The sequence below is a fragment of the Medicago truncatula genome, chromosome 7 (assembly GCF_003473485.1).
Source record: "Medicago truncatula cultivar Jemalong A17 chromosome 7, MtrunA17r5.0-ANR, whole genome shotgun sequence".
Taxonomy (NCBI): Eukaryota; Viridiplantae; Streptophyta; class Magnoliopsida; order Fabales; family Fabaceae; genus Medicago; species Medicago truncatula.
In genome coordinates, this window is record NC_053048.1 from 38,491,585 (window position 1) to 38,511,547 (window position 19,963).

The 19,963-nt window shown below is 30.0% G+C and overlaps 1 protein-coding gene across 1 annotated transcript; it reads left to right on the forward strand.

Moving 5' to 3' along the window:
- The first annotated feature begins 1,846 nt into the window (after nt 1-1,846).
- Nucleotides 1,847-2,583, forward strand: LOC11427567 (uncharacterized). Its single transcript, XM_003624350.4, has one exon. The coding sequence runs from the start codon at nt 1,967-1,969 to the stop codon at nt 2,345-2,347; it is 381 nt and encodes a 126-aa protein (XP_003624398.1). The 5' UTR covers nt 1,847-1,966; the 3' UTR covers nt 2,348-2,583.
- Nucleotides 2,584-19,963: the final 17,380 nt, after the last annotated feature.

Sequence of the window (19,963 nt, forward strand, 5' to 3'; positions counted from 1 at the left end):
TATCATACGAATAATATAGTACATAATATAACAAAGTCACTTATATTTTAAGACAGAGACGGGAGAAAATGAGCATTGTTTTCTTGTGTGCCAAATTTTGACTTTGCTGTTGCAGAAATATGTATTGAAATTGTGAAAAATTGACTTTTACGGTAGAAGGAAAAAAGAGTGTGTACTAGCACAGCCAAAATAATATAAGAAGTAGAAAAGAAAAAAAAAACATGTGTAAATTAAAATTAGTAATAACAATCTTTTTCAAAAAAATTGTGTTTAAATGTAATGCATTAATTTAGATTAGAGTAATAAAATTAAGGTAAATTCTAGATTGCCTTTAAAAAATTAGTGTCAAGTAGTGATATGTTTAAGGACGATGAGAGGCTGCCTGGAAAAGAAAATAAAGTGGTTAGTTCACACGTTACTATCTGTAGTAAGACAACTGGTCAAACAAAGAGACAATTAATTGTTTTATACTTGCTTCCTAGCTCATGTGATCTCTTTCAAGCACATTCTCATTTATTATGCATTATTGGCTATCCATTTTGTACTATAATATTGTGTTGAGATTGGTTTCAGAATGTGTTCCACGTCAAAAATAAATAAATATTGATCTAGAATGTGTTAATTAATTAATGCATTTTTTTTAAAGAATTAATTAATGCATACTTGTTCGTTTTAGTCAAATAAATCGACTAAAATACAGAAAATGAGTCTATATTCTTAGCCACTGCTTCCTTAACTAGAGCATTAAGAATATAAAAGTACAGAAATTTATTTATATTTGTATGAAAAAATAAAGATAAAGAGGCAGTAAATAAGTGAAAAAAAACAAAAAAGACATTTTAGTTTGGTTTGAACTAAAAGTAAATGAGTTGGAGATCATGTTAACTTAACGACTAAGTGCCAATATTTGTGATTAAAAAATGTTTAATCTAAAATAAACATTACAATTTTATTTTTTTTGTTTTTTACAAATTTTATGTTCAAACTTCAAAGGGATTCTCTTTCAAGTCATTCTCGTATTATGGAATGACGGATTATTTTGTATACATTATTTTGAGTTTGGTTTGGAATGTTTAATGTTTTAATTGTCCACAAAAAATAATATTTTAGACAAGATTATAGATCTTGCCTGCATCAGGCCTTAATCGCGCAACCAAGAATGTATACGTCCCATTATTATTTTAGTCAAACTTCTAGATGCAAGATTTTTTTTTTATGTATAGTTATTTTATTATGTAGCATAGTTCAGAAGCATGATATATCATAAATAAAATAAAAATTCAGAAGCATTATTTGATTCCATTCCCACATGCAACTTATTAACTGGATTTAGTACATATTTAAATTTACAGCGAAAATGACAAAATACCCATGAGCAACACGATTTAACACTTAATTATGTAAACTCACTGTCCTAAAACAAAATTTTGTATGGATCAAGGAAGCACACACGCTTTTTATTTGAGAGATGAAAAATATTTGTTTTCCAAAAAAAAAAAAAATCTTGCGAATAATGGACAAATTTTAAAGTATTTAAGTTTACCTATCATGGAAGGAGCTCTATTCTCGTAACATAGTAATACTTGACCATACATTATTGTAAGATATGAGTCAATTATTTACCAACTAGATAACAAATATTGTGTTGATTAATCAATACTCGACTTAACTGATGGTATAATCTAATTTTTTTTTTAGAAGGTAATCTAAATTATTACTCCACACGCTAATTATATAATAATACTCCACACGCTCACATCATATGCATCCGAGTCACCCACCAATAATTCATGTTCAAACTGTTGTTTATTGACTTTGTTTATCAAAAGCAAATCCCATTAAATTTCCCAACATATAATATGCAAGGACCCTATTCAAACACGCACCAATTCATTTCCATTAACATATTATACACTTTTTTTTATCCCCTTCTCACACTTCCTCATAATCCCAAGCACTCTTCATCATGATGAAAAGCGTGGAAATGGAGTCACTGATACCCAAACCAACAAGGTACTTACGAAGGCGGCGATATCAGCGACTCGACGAGGACACCATCACCGGCGATGGTAAGAAGACTAAGGTTCTAAGGTTGAGAAGAAGGCAATGGAGGATAAGAGTAGTTCCAAGGTTAACATGGGCTATTAGGTCACCAATAAAGATGTGGACAAAGCTTAAGAATACTTATGAGAAATTTATGTTGAAGTCCATGAAAAGTGACACCATCTTTGGAACTAAGGATCGTGTAGTTTCTAAGGATAATTATTCTCGTGATGCTTTTGAGGCTAGACTTATATTTGAGATTTCTAAGGCCTTGGTTGCTTCTCATGAATTGAATTCCATGTAATAGTTAAATCCTTCTTTAAATAATTTTGTGTACTTTTTGTTTTTTACTTTTTCTTAGTGTATGTTTCTTCATCCATTTTGATTTCATAATTTCCTTGTGGTGGATAACACCTTCAATTGGAATCCACTCATAAGTTCTTATTTGTTTGTTAATGTACCTCTTGACCCTTAAAGAAGTCGTTAAACATTTAAGGAAAATTATAGTCATAAATATATAAAACATATTTGCGAGTTTTAGAATTTGTTATTTAAATTTAGAAATAGAGTTCTATTAGTTAAGTTCCTCTAGCTTGTCACAGACTAATTTGCCAAAATAACACCAACAAAAAATTGGCAAAATTATGTTCCTCTGTAAAGTCTTTCATTAGTGTATGAAGGTTGTTGTTCGATCGTCTCCAAAAAAGTGATGATGCTTTGAAGAATAAGGTTATTTTTTCTCGAAAATTGCTCTTCTCCCATAAAAAAATACTCACTCCCAATTGAATAGACGAAAGTACCTTCGTATGAGTGAAGTCACGCTCGGTACTTTCAGCGTGAGTTAAGTCACGATGCGTGGGTTAACTCACACAAGTTACAAACCCAACATGACTTAATTCACGCTGCAAGTTTGTACTATTTTGGTACAAAACTCATATGTCCCAACTCCAAGCACCATTTTCTTTCCCTCTCCACCTCCAAAAACCCAAAGAGTGCGAATTGTGGGTCAATATCTTCATTTCATATCATTGCAAATCGTCAGGAAGCAAGTTTCTACACTCATCAAACATCATCTAAACTCATTTGATTTTGCTGGTTTTTGGGGTATGTTTGTCAGTTATGGAAGTAGTCAAAACGTGAGTTAGCTCACGTTGGGGCCAACGTGAGTTAACTCACGCAGGTGTTAAGCCAGTGTGACATAAGTCACGTTGCGTTTAACACCTGTTTCACTTTGGAGGTATTTTCGCTAGTTTGTATTGGAGTGAGCAAATCTTGATGGGAGAAGAGAAATTTTCTTATTTCTCTTCTGCGTGACTTATTTCTCTTTTTTTGTCTCTCTAATACTCATTTTCTTATTGGTTTAAATTATCGCGGGTCTATATTTTGGAAATAGAACATACACAAAGTGGTGGAACATATATACATTGATCACATCCAATAGAATATTCAGTGATAGAGAGTGTTCAAAAGTGAGTGTTGCTAACATTCCTAGTTTCAATTTCTATTTATGGAGGGGGCGGATCTAGACATAAACAATATAGTAGGCAGTAACTATTATAAATTTGGTTACACTTAAAAATAAATTATATATTTATCAAAATTGACTGGAAAACGATTTAGGGTTAGACAAATTCCTCTCAGGCGATCAAAAGTCAGACAAGCACAAACAATACCTAATAAAAGTTAGTCGAATATTTCCTCCAGTCTATTTAGGGGTAGTAAGGTTATGAAGACATCATATTTAGTCAAAATTCAGCGAAACTGGACAATCAACTTGTACTATAAATTTCTAGTGTCGTTGACTAAAGTGGCTTTGAGAACAGAGACCACGTTCTAGAGTAAGCTAGACACATGTGAATAGGTTCAATGAAATAACTGAGAAGTGGAAGATTTCATGTCAAAAGTGGTGCGCCACGTACCCTCACTAAGGAAAGACTCACACACTACTCGCATGAATAGTCGAGAGAAAAATTTGGATGGATTCAATCCATTCAATTTATTTAAAAAATCCAATGGATCAATTCAAAAGAACAAAATATAATAAATATTTTTAATAATAAAAACACAAAAAACTATTAAATTAATTTAGAAATAAAAAACAGATAGTTAATAATTAATTATTTTATTTAACATAATTAATAATTTATTATTGGCTAAAATATGGTTTTAGTCCCTGCAAATATGCCTCGTTTTGATTTTAATCCCTGTAAAAAAAAAATGTTTTTGGTCCCTGCAAAATTTTTTGTTTTTGAAAATAGTTCTATTTTCACAAACAAAAAATTTGGCATGGACCTTTTTTAAAAACAAAATATTTTGCAGGGACCAAAAACTACAAAATTGGTTCAGTTATAATGTGCCACGTATGCAAATCATCACAAAAATGGGGTCAGGGACTATTTTCAAAAACAAAAAATTTTGCAGGAACCAAAAACATTTTTTTTTTTTACAAGGGCTAAAATCAAAACGAGGCATATTTGCATGGACTAAAACCATATTTTAGCCTTTATTAATTTAATAAATATAAAAAAATAATAAAATTAAAATCTAGCGACCACTCGCGCACCGCCAGTCACCAGAGCTCCATTATGCACCGCCGTTGAACCATCGTGTCTCTGCCGATGGTTGTCGGAATTTGGTCGAAGCTCCGTCGTCTGCCAATGCTGGGTCGCCCGGAATGGCACATAAATTTTTTATTATTTAATTAATAGCATTAAATATTTCTGATTTATTATATTAATTTGGCTAATGTCAAAAAAAGGTTATTGGCTAAAAAATATTAGTATTGGACTGTGTTGCATAAACTTTTTGGATTGAAGACTGTTGTGAATTCGGACTCAAAACTCACACCAGTACAAACTATGATGTGTGGAGCAAATGAAAGTAGTAACCAATTTCAAAGTGAACACAAGCAATAATCAACAATAACAACCTTTAGATCTAATCTAGTAATCAAAGTGAAAAGCACAAAACCACAAGCAAAAGATAAAGGGAGAGAAGAGAGGAACAAACTCACCAAAGATTGTTGACCCAGTTCGGTCCAACTTGACCTAATTTGGGGGAGAGATTGATCTCTCCAATCCAGTATCAATGAGTTCTTACAAAGAGATACAAATGGGTTACAAGAAATTAGCTTCACCAAGCTCACAAAGAACAACCCTAATTTCTACCCATTTTCTCAGTCTCACCAATGAACAAGACACTCAATGATTTTCACTCACCCAAGGTGTTTACAATGTTTCCCAACCCAAGAGAACTCTAATCAAAGACCCTCAACTCTAAAGTTACCTCTTTTGATTTCTCAAGTTTCTCTCTCTTCCAGCTTTTCTTCAAAATCTGCAAAGAACACTTATATAGCAGTCTTCAAAATCGTGTCACGTTTTCCCAAATCGTTACACGTTTGGTGCGTACGACCAACCTTATCCTGAAAACTTGCCCAGCAAGCCGAAAATTGTGTCACGTTTCCCTAAAATCATATGTGGCCTTACAGGTGGGATGAAATTAAAAACAAAGGGATGAAATTAAAAAATGCAAACTTACAAAAATTGAAATTTAAAATTATTTCTGCATCTTCTTCTTCTCTTTGTCTCTTATTCCTCTCTCTCCAATTTTTCAATTCTTCCCCAATTACACCTTATCAGCTTTGTGCTTGCTCTTTCCGTATTTGTCCTAACTTTTTCTGAATCTTTCTTGTTGACAGGATCTACAACTGGTAGAGCATTCATAATATCTCCTTCCAAACTGATATTCGTTGCCCTTTTGTTGGGAGAAGATTTGTTTTACCTACATACCCATCTGCCAGTGATGGTAAATTTAAAACAATTGCATGAAAAACATTCTAAATTTAAGTTAGTAACACACAACAAGGTAGTGTTCTTCAAACTCTAATAATTTTTTTTCCCTGGTTTATTGTTTTGTATGTGCTTTTGTTTGTACAGAAAATGATAGCTCAGGGAAAAAAAGTAGTAGTTGATGACACTATCACATACATAATTTTATTAGTAGTTTTTGTCCACTTTTAGTTGAGTTCGGATGATTCTGCATGAGTTTGAAGCTACAAAGAGCATATTTTATGTTTTCAAGTGAAGAAGAAATCGTGCCATGATTTACAACAATCAGAACAAGATCTGGAGGAAGTTGGAATGGCTTTTGGTTCGTAAAAAAAATGAAATTGAAGTAATTTGAGGGTTATGGAGTTACAAGTTGTGCTTCACTGCATTAGAATTTATTAATGTGGTGTCGGCGTATTGTTTGGGATAAAAATAGTAGAGAGGGATTAAAGAAAATGTGGGTTTGATGATTTTTCAGTGACTGATGAATTTTCTTTTGAAGATGAAGATTCGAGAAGGAGAAATTTCCATGGGTTACGATTAAAGAAGGACGGATTTTCTGGGTTGAGATGGAAGAAGATGAGAAGAGAATGAATAAGATGAATCAAATCTGTGAAAATTATAAGTCGTTTTTTTTTTCTTTTTCCGTTTATTGCTTCTTGTAATTTTCGTTTTTGGAATTGGTCCCTAAAACACGCAGAGAGAGGGGAAGAAGATGGAAACAACAAGGGTTTTAAATTTCAAATTTTGTTATTTAGGTGTTTTTAATTTCGCCTCTCTGTACCTTTTCATTTTTGGTTTTGGTCTCTGTAATATAGTCAGGGATCGTTTGTCACGACACATAAGCATTTTCTGCCACATCATCCTTCGCCACACCAGCCGTCGTTTGACAATTTGTCTTTTTTATTACGGAAGTTGACGGGAGGAACGAAAATCAAAAATTTATTAACTTGTAGGTGTTGCTTTAGAACAAAAAAAAAATATGAACAAAAACCAAAAACACGCGAACTTACAAGGACGATTTACATGTTTAAGCCTATAATAAATAAACGAGTCTAGTGAGTGCAGCTGCAAAACATGGTTGGCACAATCATCTGTCAAGTTTTGGACAAAAGTGACTAAAAGCTTGTCATGTTGGTACATATTCTTGAAAAAAATTAATTCTCAACTTTTTGATGATAAAATAGGTACAATTATCAATATATATAATTTGTAGTATTTGGTATATTAACATGGGAAATTTTTTCTTAATCACAAGATCAAATGTATAGTGCTTAGATATATATACATTAGGGTATTTGTTCCCAAAATGTTAAACTAATATTATTTTTTATTATCAGATAAAATGTTTCTTTTTATGTGCGCTTGTGATCATAGAAGACTAACTCGTTAACGTTATTTTTTTCAAACCCATATTAATCATGGATTAGATAGTTTTATCAAAAAAATTCAATACCTTTTCCTATCAGATATTTTGTAATATTTTAAATTAACAATCGAAGTCGAAAGTATATAATAACTCTTTTCCTTTTTTTATTATTATCTACTATACAAAAATAATACTTTTTCTAATACATTTAAACGTGTTACATTTTTACAATATTTTGTTGGATACCATACTAACATTTTATTATTAGAAATTATGTTTTCTCAAAAAAAAAAAAAACATTAAGCACGCTGTCATAAAAAATTATCATAATGGTTGTGGTAAAAATAGATTATTGATACTATTGTCTTAACAAGCAATTGTTTTTGTAACCAAAAAAAACAAGCAATTGTTTTCTTATTATAGTCTAAATTTTATTTCACACAAAGTTTTTTTTTATATGGTAATTCAAGTCATTCTAATTTTTTTTATTGTTGATTATAAATAAAAAAGCAGAGTCACTTGAATTACCAGATAAAAAGAAAATCATGACAGACATCAAAAAGTTGAAAATTAAACGTTTTCAACTATTTTTTAGTATAAAACTAATTTTTGCAATCTATATTCTTTGAATCTTAAATGTAATTATATGTTCGATATATTTAATGCGCTTTTACTTTTTTTTTTTTTTTTGACCAAATGCGCTTTTATTTTTAAAAAATGTTTAGTATATAAAATAATGAGTTATGATACATAGACATCCTTAGGTGGCAATACACTCTTTAACACCCACACAAACACGTGGCCACATGGATCCCGCACAAGCACACTTTCTCTTTTCTCTCCTCTTCTCTCTTCCTAATGTATGGGGTGTACAAGGGTGTATGGGAATAAAAGGTATCTATCTAACATTTTCCTAAAATTTTCTCACTAAATACATTTATATCGTCATAAATTTTTGGCTTATTCAAGAATCAATAAAATTTCAATCTCATAGTGGATTTCAACATTAATCCAGTTCCATCAGAACTCCCTTTGGAAGCTATGAAAAACGAAGAGGTAAAGTGAATCTGTTTAAAATTTTATCATATGTTTCAATCATCCATGCTTATTTTTTGTATAAGTAATATGTTCTTCCTTATTAATCAATGTGTGAGTTAGTTGTCCAATATTTGATTAAAAATTAAGTGTTGCGATATATAAGTGAGAAGACTCATATGTATAAGATATTAAGGTTTAGAATGAAGATGCCATGTCTATTAAGTTTTTGTGCATGCTATTAAAATTAAGATTCATTTATGCCCCCCTTAAATTCTTACAATATTTATACACACATGTCTGCACTTGTGTAATGTTAATTTTGTTAGCGTAAATTGTGTATCTTCTACATACAATTGCATATACTAGTCTTATGAGCCTCGTGAGACTCAAATAGACGGCAAACTCTTCATACGAGTTTTCACGTTATTGTATGTTCAAGCTCGAGTTCGAACCCCCATAATCTTCGTTTAGTTAGAAAAAGCATGTGTCATTTCATCTAAGCTTTATTGGACATGTTTATTTCAAGCTATTACAATAGTTTTCATTTTTAGTAAATTTAATTTATTGATTTTTTTTTTGTTTTGTTTTGATATAATTGCCCTTTTTGAATTACTAGTCCTATTTTGTTGATGTTCTTGTTACGGAAAATTTAAAAAAATGTGTTTAATTATTGAGCAAAAAGACCATCATATGTTAGTTCTCGTACACCAGGTTTAGGTTGTGTGTCACAAACATTTGTTAGAAAATTGCTTTTCTAACATCAAAATTTGTTTAACAACATATGAAAAATATTTAAATGGCCTCAGCGGTAGTTAACTATCGCTGGCTTATAACTAAAAAATCGGTGGTAGTTAATTACTGCTGGATTTTTTTATTCATTTTCATGTGTTTTTAGAAAACATTGGAAGTAAAAAAAAAAACAAGCTTCATATTGTTATGAGGTGTACTACTATCATATATGGATCGAAGGCCAACCCCAATTAAGTTAATGCATTTATGTATGTGTCATTTGGAAATTATCACATGTGAGTGAGTTTAAGCATATTGAGTATTATATTATTGCTTTAAACCCTTCTGATGATGAAATATTTGGCATGCAGATGGTTAGTGTTGATCAATTGCTAATGACCAAAGCATGTGAGGTTTTTCTTAAAGACCTCACAAATCTTGCCTTGCTTAATGCTAAAGAGAAAAATGAGCGTATCGTGAAGCCTTGTGATGTCGTTAAGGCTATTAAAGAAACAGATCGCATGGATTTTCTCAAGAATGTTGCTTCTGATGTTAAGGTATCTTCTTCCTCATTTTTATTCATTTATTTATATATATTGTTACAACTTTTTATTTACAATATTTATTTATTCTAAGACTTCCTCAATCTACCAATACTTAAAAAACTGTATTTTCAAGTAACTAATACTTCCTTTAATCTTTTTCTATACCAATCAAAGTAGATGGTTAGGGTTGATATCTAATTAGACATGAGAATATAACTCATGTCTATGAGTATCCACTCTAATCTACCTGCCTTAGCGGAAACCATCCAAATAATTGATTGAGTTTAAATTTGGATTATTCCACGTTTCAAAAGACGTAAGTGAGACTGATACTGTGGACACTGATACTCACCCCAAATTCGTTCTGTTTGTATCAAAGTTACATTTTTATCACCCTTAAATTAGAAATCATTAAACAAACCCTTAAATTATATTCTTTTGTTTATTTTTATTTTTAAGGTTAGATTGAAAAAAAAAATGTTCCTCTTTTTTTTTTGAATAAAAAACTTAAATTGTCAAAACACCGTAGTTTTGATATCTTTTTCTAATAAAAGTGTCAAAATGTGATCCAAGTTTATGCAGAGATGGGACGGAACGGGGATACCGGATCCCATTTGGTATACGGCAATGAGTCTATTTTTCACCTTCATCTGGGATCGACACAAGTACAAGGATACCTAAACCCTATGAAATTCAAAAATGGAAAGACAAAAATTGTTTGTGTCTCATTGCCATGCCTATATTTGATAGACTTTTAGGGTCTATTTCCTTCCTTAATTGGTTTTTGTTTATATTTCTGTCAAAACTAAGGGAGCGTTTGTTTCGGGGATTCATAAATTAATCCCGGAAATAACTTATCTGGGAATAAAGTAGTGGGAAGTTTATTCCCAGATATTTTAAAAAAAAAGTGTTTGGTTAGTATTCTAATTCCTCATGAATATTTTCAAAAAAAGTTCACAGAAATAGGTAGTTGGTGTTTGATTTGGAATATATATTCTTAAAAAATATGATACAGTTACAAAAATACCCCTACCCTGTTTCTAAATCAATTTGAATTTATTTTTACTATATTTTATTCTGATTATAACTTTTTTTTGAACAATTATTCTGATTATAACTTGAAGCATTTCAAAATACACCATAAAATAAAATTATGTTTACATATAGTTAATTGATAGAATAGAAAAATATTGTTGAAAATTTGAATAGACAAAGAAATATTAGATGGACTGAATAGTTATATACACCATAACAATGTCTTGATGTAGAGTATGTAAAATAAAAATCAACACGTTCATTGCATGGAGAAATTAATTGGCAGTTGAAAAAACATGGTGGTAGGAGACATAGTGGGGTTTTCACGTAGCAAGGGAATAGTCATTCCTAGGAATAAAAATATTCCAACTCCTCTTTCATGGGAATAAAAATGGGGAGATCATGGGTTAAAAAATTTCCTGGGTATAATTTGTTCCCAGGTATATTTTTCTTTTACCTTCTACCAAACATGGGAAAGTGCATTCCCATCCTCATATTTTAAGAAATAAATTTTATAACCTGGAAACAAACACCTCCTAAGTATATGTTTTGGTGCGCGGTGGAATTATCAAAGCACATGATAAAAAAACCACAATTTTGACAAAAGATATACTTTGAATTTTCAAAACAATTACGACGCCACTAAAAAGCATTGGAGAATGTACTCTATACATTTCTTAATATATGTACTTTATCAAAGCAGATATATACCCACAAATTTTGAATTTCTTTTCAATGTTTTTGAAATTCCATATTCTATTTACTAATTTGATTATGCTCTTCCTCATGCTGATGGTTTTCTGGAAAATCCCATGTATATGGTGAATGTGAGTATTGAATTTTATACATGTTGTAACTGATTGTCTTGTTAAATTCATATTGGTAAAAGAATATTCTTATTGCTCATAACTTTAATTGCTGTCTAATAATTTGGTTGAATTAATTTGAATTTCTTTTGTTTACTTCATATATATAGAGCCAAGAGGGAATGGAGTTGGACTACCGAAATGTAGAAAATTTTCTTTATGGAAACCAAACTTGCTTTCCTCATGATGCAGATTGTATGGAAAATCCCATAATGAATATGGGCAATGTAAGTATTGGATTTTAGAGTTCAACATATACGTGTTGATATAGTGAATTCCTAATTATATTCTACCCTTGACATTTTTTTAAATCACTTATATCAACAAAAATTTACATGATGAGATAAGATTAGATGAATCCATCCAGAGATCTAAATAGGGGGTCAATTTAAAAAAAATAATTTATATAATATCAAATAATAAAAAAAAATTGACGAAAAAAAATATCATCTATGGTATAGGATTTATTTTTTTTGGACGATGTATAATAGTATATGTTTTTTTGAAGGGGCTATAATTGTGTATATATATAGAGTAATGCTAGATGGTGCGAAATATTTTCGCACAAGTCACACGAAAGCCTGGATTCTTACTATACCGCCAAACATGATAACACAATTAAAAGTAAGTTCCTTACAAATCCCCAATTGAAAAAGCATGAACACCAGGTTACTTCCAAATCCATAAATTATTATATTTACTATTCCTCTCAAAAAATTATTATAAATATTAAGATAAAATATTTTTTAGTCCTATAAAATTACAAATTTTTAAGTTTAATCCTATAAAATTTTAATGATTATTTTAGTCATTCATAATATTGTAGCTTTTGAGAACAACCTCGATTTTGAAAACTTTTTAAGAAAATGTATATTTTTAGTCCTCAACATAGTCCTTATAAAACGTAAATAAGGACTAAAGGGAAATAATTTTTTTCGAAGGATTAAACGTGAAAGCTCATGATTTTGTACAAACTAAACATGTTTAACTCTTAGGGTCTCTTTGATAAGACATGATTTTAAGCTCATTCACTAAAAAAAGATATGTTTGATAAATGTCACTTTATCACGAGCTTGCTTCTAACTTATTTTTTCTAGTTTATGTCTGTTTTTTGATAAGTTAATTTAAGAACTTATACTTTAAAGATTGTATCTTATCATTATTTATCTCAACTTTACCCCTACAAATTTAATTGGAAAATAAAATTAATTAAATATATTAGTTTTATGTTATTTCATATTTATAAGTTAATTCAATCGTAATTTTACCAAACACTGCAAATTCAATAAGCTAACTTATCTGCTATCATCTATAAACTAGTTTATCAGCTATCTGATAGCTATAAAGTCATCCACAATAAACTAATGTATCAATTATTCTCTATTTTTAACCAAACAAGCTTTTTATTATTAATATTAATATTTGTATTATTTAATTAAAATAAAATAATTAAAACCTTATGAACCATATCCAAATTATCTTCTCTGAACTAAAGTATAACACCGAGTACCACCGTAAATATTAACAACACTCAAATAAATCTACAAGCCTTTTTTTTTTCTTCCTGGTGCATAACTAAGCTAATTTTTATCAAAACAAAAATATATAACAATTGTGCGTACATCGGTACATGTTTCGCGTGAAATGTGCGAAAGTATTTCACACCATCCAGCATTTTTCATATGAGTAATGATACATAGACCACCTTAGGTGGCATGTACCACTTATACACCCATACACAATTGTGACATGTGTCTATGTGCTCCCCACACACACAAGAAACTCACTTTCACACACTCTCACATGGGAGTGGTACATAGTGTGTATAGAAAAAAGGATGTTCATGAAACATTATCCTTTTTCATATATATATATATATATATATATATATATATATATATATATAAATGTTAGTGTAAAACCGGACGAACAGTCCTTAAGAAACTTTCACTTAAGTATTTTCCTAAATTCTTTTATATATAGCATAACTCACAATTTTTATTTAAATTCAAATTAGTAGAAAATTGGCGCTCTCACTAATAATTTTGTTAACTAATTTGGTTGATCATTGAAATATTTTTTGTCCACTTCATTTCATATAGGAGCAGGTGGAAACCAACCAAGAGCTTCTCCAACCCTTGATGATGCAACAACCAAGGTAAGGACATTGCTAGTAAAATTAATATAACTATAAGCCATGGAGAGTTTCTAGCTTATTATATTAATACAAATTAATAAATGTTGTATTTCCCATTTTTCATATATTCATGTCAATTTTAAGATGTTAAATGTATTGTGTTCCATGTTGCAGGGAACATATGGATGGAGCTATTGGGAGGGTGAATGATGTCAATGAGTAGGACTCTCTTCCAACTGTGGAGAAGTTTGTACTTGCTTAATAATAATAAATTAAGATAAAAAATAAAAAATAATAAAAAAACTATCAAATGGTCTTAATTCCTCCCTCTTTTTTGTTGTCTTTTTCTGTTAAGCAATTTGGGAAACTTTGTCTCAATATAAATAATTGGATACATTTATGTTTGAACCTTTTATTATATACTCCCTCCGATCTCAAATGTAAGCAACTTTATAAAGACCACATACATCATTTATTAGATGAATTTAAAAAGTGAAAAGTTGTTTATATTTAAGATCGGAGGGAGTATTTTGTGTCAAGGAAATAACCCTTGTGAAAATAACCCTTTCTCATTGTTTCCCTTTCCTGTTTCCTGGACTGTAAAATCCGAGGGATATGTATGTTCCTCCCTTTCTCTCCTCAATCTGTTGAATTCTCCTTGGCCCAACTTTGTCATGATATATATATATATATATATATATATCCTCAATCTGTTTGCTCAGTTCAACCTCTTGCTGCATCAAACCATAGTAGTGTAACATAGTTACACAGTTAGTACAAGACAAAAACTTGTTAAATAAAATTACAAATGAAGCATCAATTACAAATTGAGATGAAAAATATGCAAAAAAATAAATTATTTCCAAGCGATAAAAGAAATACATCAAATGACTCTGCCATTCAAACTCATAAACTATTTCCCTTCTCCATTCATTAATATTCATTTCATCTACATCTCTTGTTGTTCTTTGTGGTTCTTTACACATAAAACAAGTTTTATTTTACAACCACTTCGATTGAATCTTTTAATTTGAAGCCCAATTTCACTGATTCTCAATGGTATGATATTTTTCTTTTTCTTCAATGATTTTGTTTTTACATTCATGATTGGGAATGAGAATACTTTTTCTCTTTTTTACTTTTTATGTTAGTACCTTAGGAGATATAAGATTGGTTTGGTAGTTGAGGTGGAAGAGTAAAGGAATGAGAAATGATCAAGGTTTTAAAAAAGGTAAGTTACCGAGAAAAAGGCTGCGACAAAAAGATATGGATACCATTTTTTCGTTTTTACATAGTAAAAAAAAATCATACGAAAAAACGTCGTTAATTATACAGCCACGACGAAACACCGTTGCAGCCGCAACAAAACCACATTATATTTTTCAATTGAGATGGATGAAAATCACATTTTTAATACATATTTGAACATATATTACACAAGGTTATATTCTTTATGCTCTTTATCTACTTCAAAACTTCAAATCTATCTCTAATTTAAGTTATTTAAGTTATTATACATTATTTAAGAACTGTGCAATGTTGTGATTAATTCACACAACGACGACCACTCCATAACGCGACATCCGTAACAACTGAAATCGCTAAGTCATATATGTGATTGTAACCTTGATCGCGATCGTTATTTGAAACCTTGAAAATGATATTTGTACAACCATTTTTCGGACAATTTTTGGAACAACCTTTTCTCCTTTTCTACCATATTATTTTGGGAAAAGAAAAAACAAAGAGAAAGAGAATACAATGTGAGTATGAAAGAAAGATGTCTCAAAAGTTATCTTAAAGGCAAATTCTATGGTACACTCAAAAATTTGAGTGTACCAGTGCACCAAATCATCAAATTAATATTAAAACGAGTTGTTTCTTTTTGAAGAAAAATAATTGTTTTCTATCATTAACAATTACAATAATTAGATCTTATTTACCAAAAGTGTCGACGGAATAAAATTTATTTTTTTTTGAATTTTTGTTACATATAACAAAGAATATTGATTATTTTTTTGAGAAAATGTTAAAAATTTAATATGATTCTTATAAACAATGAAATGATGTTTTTTCTTATAAAATGATGTTTTATAAAATATAAATATTTATAAATAACTCTTTATTTCATAAAATAATCGTTAAATTATAAATTTTTGAAGCAGGAGTACCGGTACACCACAATTTGTGAGGTGTACCGTAGAAGTTCCCTATCTTAAAATGGTTGTACAAATATCATGTTTGTAACATCCCAAACGACTTTAAGCATTGTCGACTAACCCTACAAACCAACACGAGTCTTTTCAGCGTGCGTTGACCTCACTCGCACGTATTCCTTCTTATGGAATGGGCTACCGAAAAGAAGATGCATCTTGTTGATATAGATAGCACCAAACCATTCTTATAAGCATTCCTTCAACCATGCAGTCTCATGCTTGCACGATTTCAAGATCCATCTCATTTCGATATGATTCAGTTTTTCCTAAAAGTTGCCTGGAGCTGCACATTATCATGTCTTGTGCACTGGTGACCACTCCCCGCCCTCATCAGCCTCCGGCATTACAATTTCTCATATGATAAATATTTTACAAATTCAAGTACGAAATCATAAATTCGTGAAAGTTAGGAATTAATTTAACATAATCGTTATTATTGTTAGATACATCCATATTCCATACTATAGGGTAAACAACTTATTTATATATAGTTTATATCATAAGCATTTATCATTGATAAATACTTATGTATAAACTTGCATAACCTATTTTCATAGTTAAAGATAAAATAGCGTTAAATTGTTTTTGGATATGCTTTAAGTTAATTTTATAAACTATATTGAAGAACTTATGAAAATAAGTTGAAAAAGCTACAAAAATTGTCATAAATTGTAGTGCCATGAATTTGAATAGTGAGAACACTATATAAATTTGTAGCATTAAACAACTTATTGACGCAATTTTATACCTCTGCGCTCATCTATAGTGCTTGAGAATTAAGAGTTGATGATTAATCTGAACTTTCTTATGAAAAAAATGCATTGCTTATTGTTAGAAATAACACAAAAATACCACAATTAAAAGATATGTTTAAATCAAAATCATATACTATAGAACTGTGATATGCAATAATATCAGTTCCCAAGTCCCTACTTCATATTTGTAAACAATGATATTCAGTGGCTAGATTTAGAAAGAAAAAAAAAAAAAAAAAAAAAAAAAAAAAAAGGAATTTACGTACTCACAAGTAATTGAGGGAGAAAATTAAAAAAAACAATAGAGTATGTTTCAACAACTCAATATATACGATTAACAAAATTATTAACAAGTTTGTGCAGGCCAATACCCACAGAACCTTTATATGTGGCTCAATTCCTGATAACTTATTTTCATAAATTCTTTCAAACAATCTCATAAAATTTACGTCGGTAGATAAATTCAAATAAGTTAATCCAAACAGATACATTTTGGAAAGTGTTTTAAAAATCAAACGGAACATCAACCAATGAACACAAGCCTTCTAAACTTTGGTTAAATTGTTCTACCCTAGTCAAATATTTAGATGAAATCGCAATCAAAGTGTGCAAATAATCAAACCATATTGTGTGTATTCATGATTAACCGGTTAAACCGTCAAATTTAATTTCAATTTTCAAAACATTGTTTTCAAGACTAAAAAACAAGATAGGAATTTGGATTCAATGTTTTTTTAGGATTTTGTGGGAGACATTTAAATTTATTAGCTTAACTTTTAGCTATTTGGATAGATCTTGGCTTGGGACCTTCGTTAGAGCTATCATCAAGGAATCTGACTTTAAGACACCATTGAATTTGATCCGAATGAATTTCATCATCATGCAACTTTGCTTTTTCTCCTCGTAAAGTTTTCTTCTCTTTCTTAGGTGATCTCCTTTACTCATACCTTATGATTAGGACACATACATATGTGTTAGTTGATTAAGTTTGGTGCTACTATGAAATTCTTACTTTTTTTCTTTCTTTCTAGTGGTTTCTTTATTTTTCGAATTGATAAAAAATATTAAACGAATATTTCCGGGACATTCGTTAAGGATCTTAAATTTATGAAATTTTTTGTATTATACATTAAAAATTGAAGTGTTTGAATTTTTCAAAAAACTAATTTAATTTTGAATTCTTAAAAAGTACCGCAGAGACAATTGTTATGAAAGACCTTAAAAAAAGTCGACTCAAAAAAGGAAAAAATAGCTTATTCTTCTAGAAAATGGACAAAGCGTGGGAATAAATTACGAAGCTGGCTCTATAATTGGAGATCGTTATCTTTTGTCAGTGATATGCATGGCAGCCAATACCTAGACTTTTCCCGATTTGGAATTTCGAGAGAATAACCTTTTTTGCTTTCCCATTTTGGAAAGTAGCCCACACAACGGACACAGAATATAATATTTCTCATTTTCTAAACTCTCCAATTTTTGTCGTCTACTCCAACTTTTCTCAATATTTCTTACCATATTTTACGATTATATTTATAAAACTAATTTTTTTAAAATGTTGAGATAATTGTTTTATGAAAAAAGGGTTTAAATAATTAGTTTGTGTAAGAGAAAATGTGCAATATTATCTTATATCGTCACATAGCACTAGGGAAACTGACAAGAAAAATGGTCAAGGGTGATGAATATATAGGTATGGTCAGGGGAAGTTGGGAATAAAAATTTAATAAAGGTGAGACAATAGGGTGGAAACAAGTGGAAATATGAATGCCGTTGATCTGACTCACTTTTCACCGTCCTCATCTTTATTTCTATGCTCACACGAGTTCAAAAGGAACCAAAGATAACATATTGTATTCTTTCATCTATGCTTCTTGCCAACTTGCAATCATACTTCGATCTCAGTTTCACAATTTTCACACCATCACATATATTTATATTTGTTATGCTTTGATTATATTAAACTTTTAGATTAATTGTTATGTTTAATTTATGGTTGAGTCTAACACAACCCGCAAAATTGACTTGTAAGATGATAATTGACCCCATTCATAAAATCACGTTCATTCAATCTATTATCCAATGCGAGACTTTTAACACACCACAAATATTATTTGGTTTGATGCATGATATTAAGGTGGATGGAAAATAACGGAAACATGATAATTGTGACTCAATAGATCTTGAAGGAGACTCTGATAGCACTTTATTTGACCCTAACTAGAATAAGACTATGTCAATCACCATTCACAAAATAAGATAAAAAAAAAAGTCATTTTTGTCTCTATGCATCATAATTGAATAGCAAATATATTCATTTAGTGGTTTGGATGAAAAAGTGAAGCGAAACTGATATCCTTCCAAAAATAGATTAACATAATCAACTTAAAATTAAATATGAACACTTTAAAGTAATATCTATTGATTATTGAAACTTGTGTTTGTATATATTTAGAAATGTGTGTTTATTCCACATTTAAAACCAAGGGCATCAACATTTCTCGTAGTACTACTATGACTTGAAGAACTTTTAATTTGCTCCAACTAATGTTATGTTTTGAAGGTGATGGAGAAGTCTTCGTCACAATTAGAGAAAAAATATGAACACACTATGTGGTTTTGATCCTTCAAGGGAGAAAGAAGAAAGGTGGTCATGAAGAAGGTGGAAGAAGATCAACTGTTTTGATTTAGGGAGGACCTAAATATAGCTTTTAACTATAATCCTATATGTGCACATCATCTTTGAAACAACAACCTAAACACTTTTAACATAGTTGGTTGGTTTGGTGGTATTAACTTGGGACATTGAAATATATTCTTTCTCAAAATCTCTGGTATTAACTATGTTCCTAGTGCTAATTTAAGTATGCTGGTTTAACTTCTTAAAATAACCATAGTTGAAAGGAAAACAAAAAAATTAAAGAAAAACTATCTACATGTTTTATGGTTTAAATGATCATTTTGATAAAAATAAAAAATAAAATAAAATAAAAACTTAAAAATTAGTCTGATACAATTAAATTAATAACTTTAAACACCATATTTTGCCAAAATATACAAAAAGATAATATAATAACTCGTTATTTAACGACACAAAACTTGTTAAGTACATTATTATATGCTTTGCTTACTTATAGGCATAGAACTAATTAAATAAGACACTCGATATATTCTTTTGGTTAAGATTACCATGTGATATGACAAACAATAGTTTTTGTCATGTAGTTCAATTTAACGGTTTGATATCTCATAGGTAAAAGGATGAAAACAAAATACTATTTTCGCTTTGGTTGTTTTGTGTTTGGATTATTGAAAGCATTAAATTTTTGTGATTTTTTATCAACGGAATACTTAAATAGGTTCACTGATTGAAGTATGAATGCATCTTTTAATCAGAGTTCGCTTA

Bases quoted from the DNA above. Each gene is read 5' to 3' on its own strand.
- LOC11427567 (XM_003624350.4), top strand. From the start codon at position 1,967: ATGATGAAAAGCGTGGAAATGGAGTCACTGATACCCAAACCAACAAGG.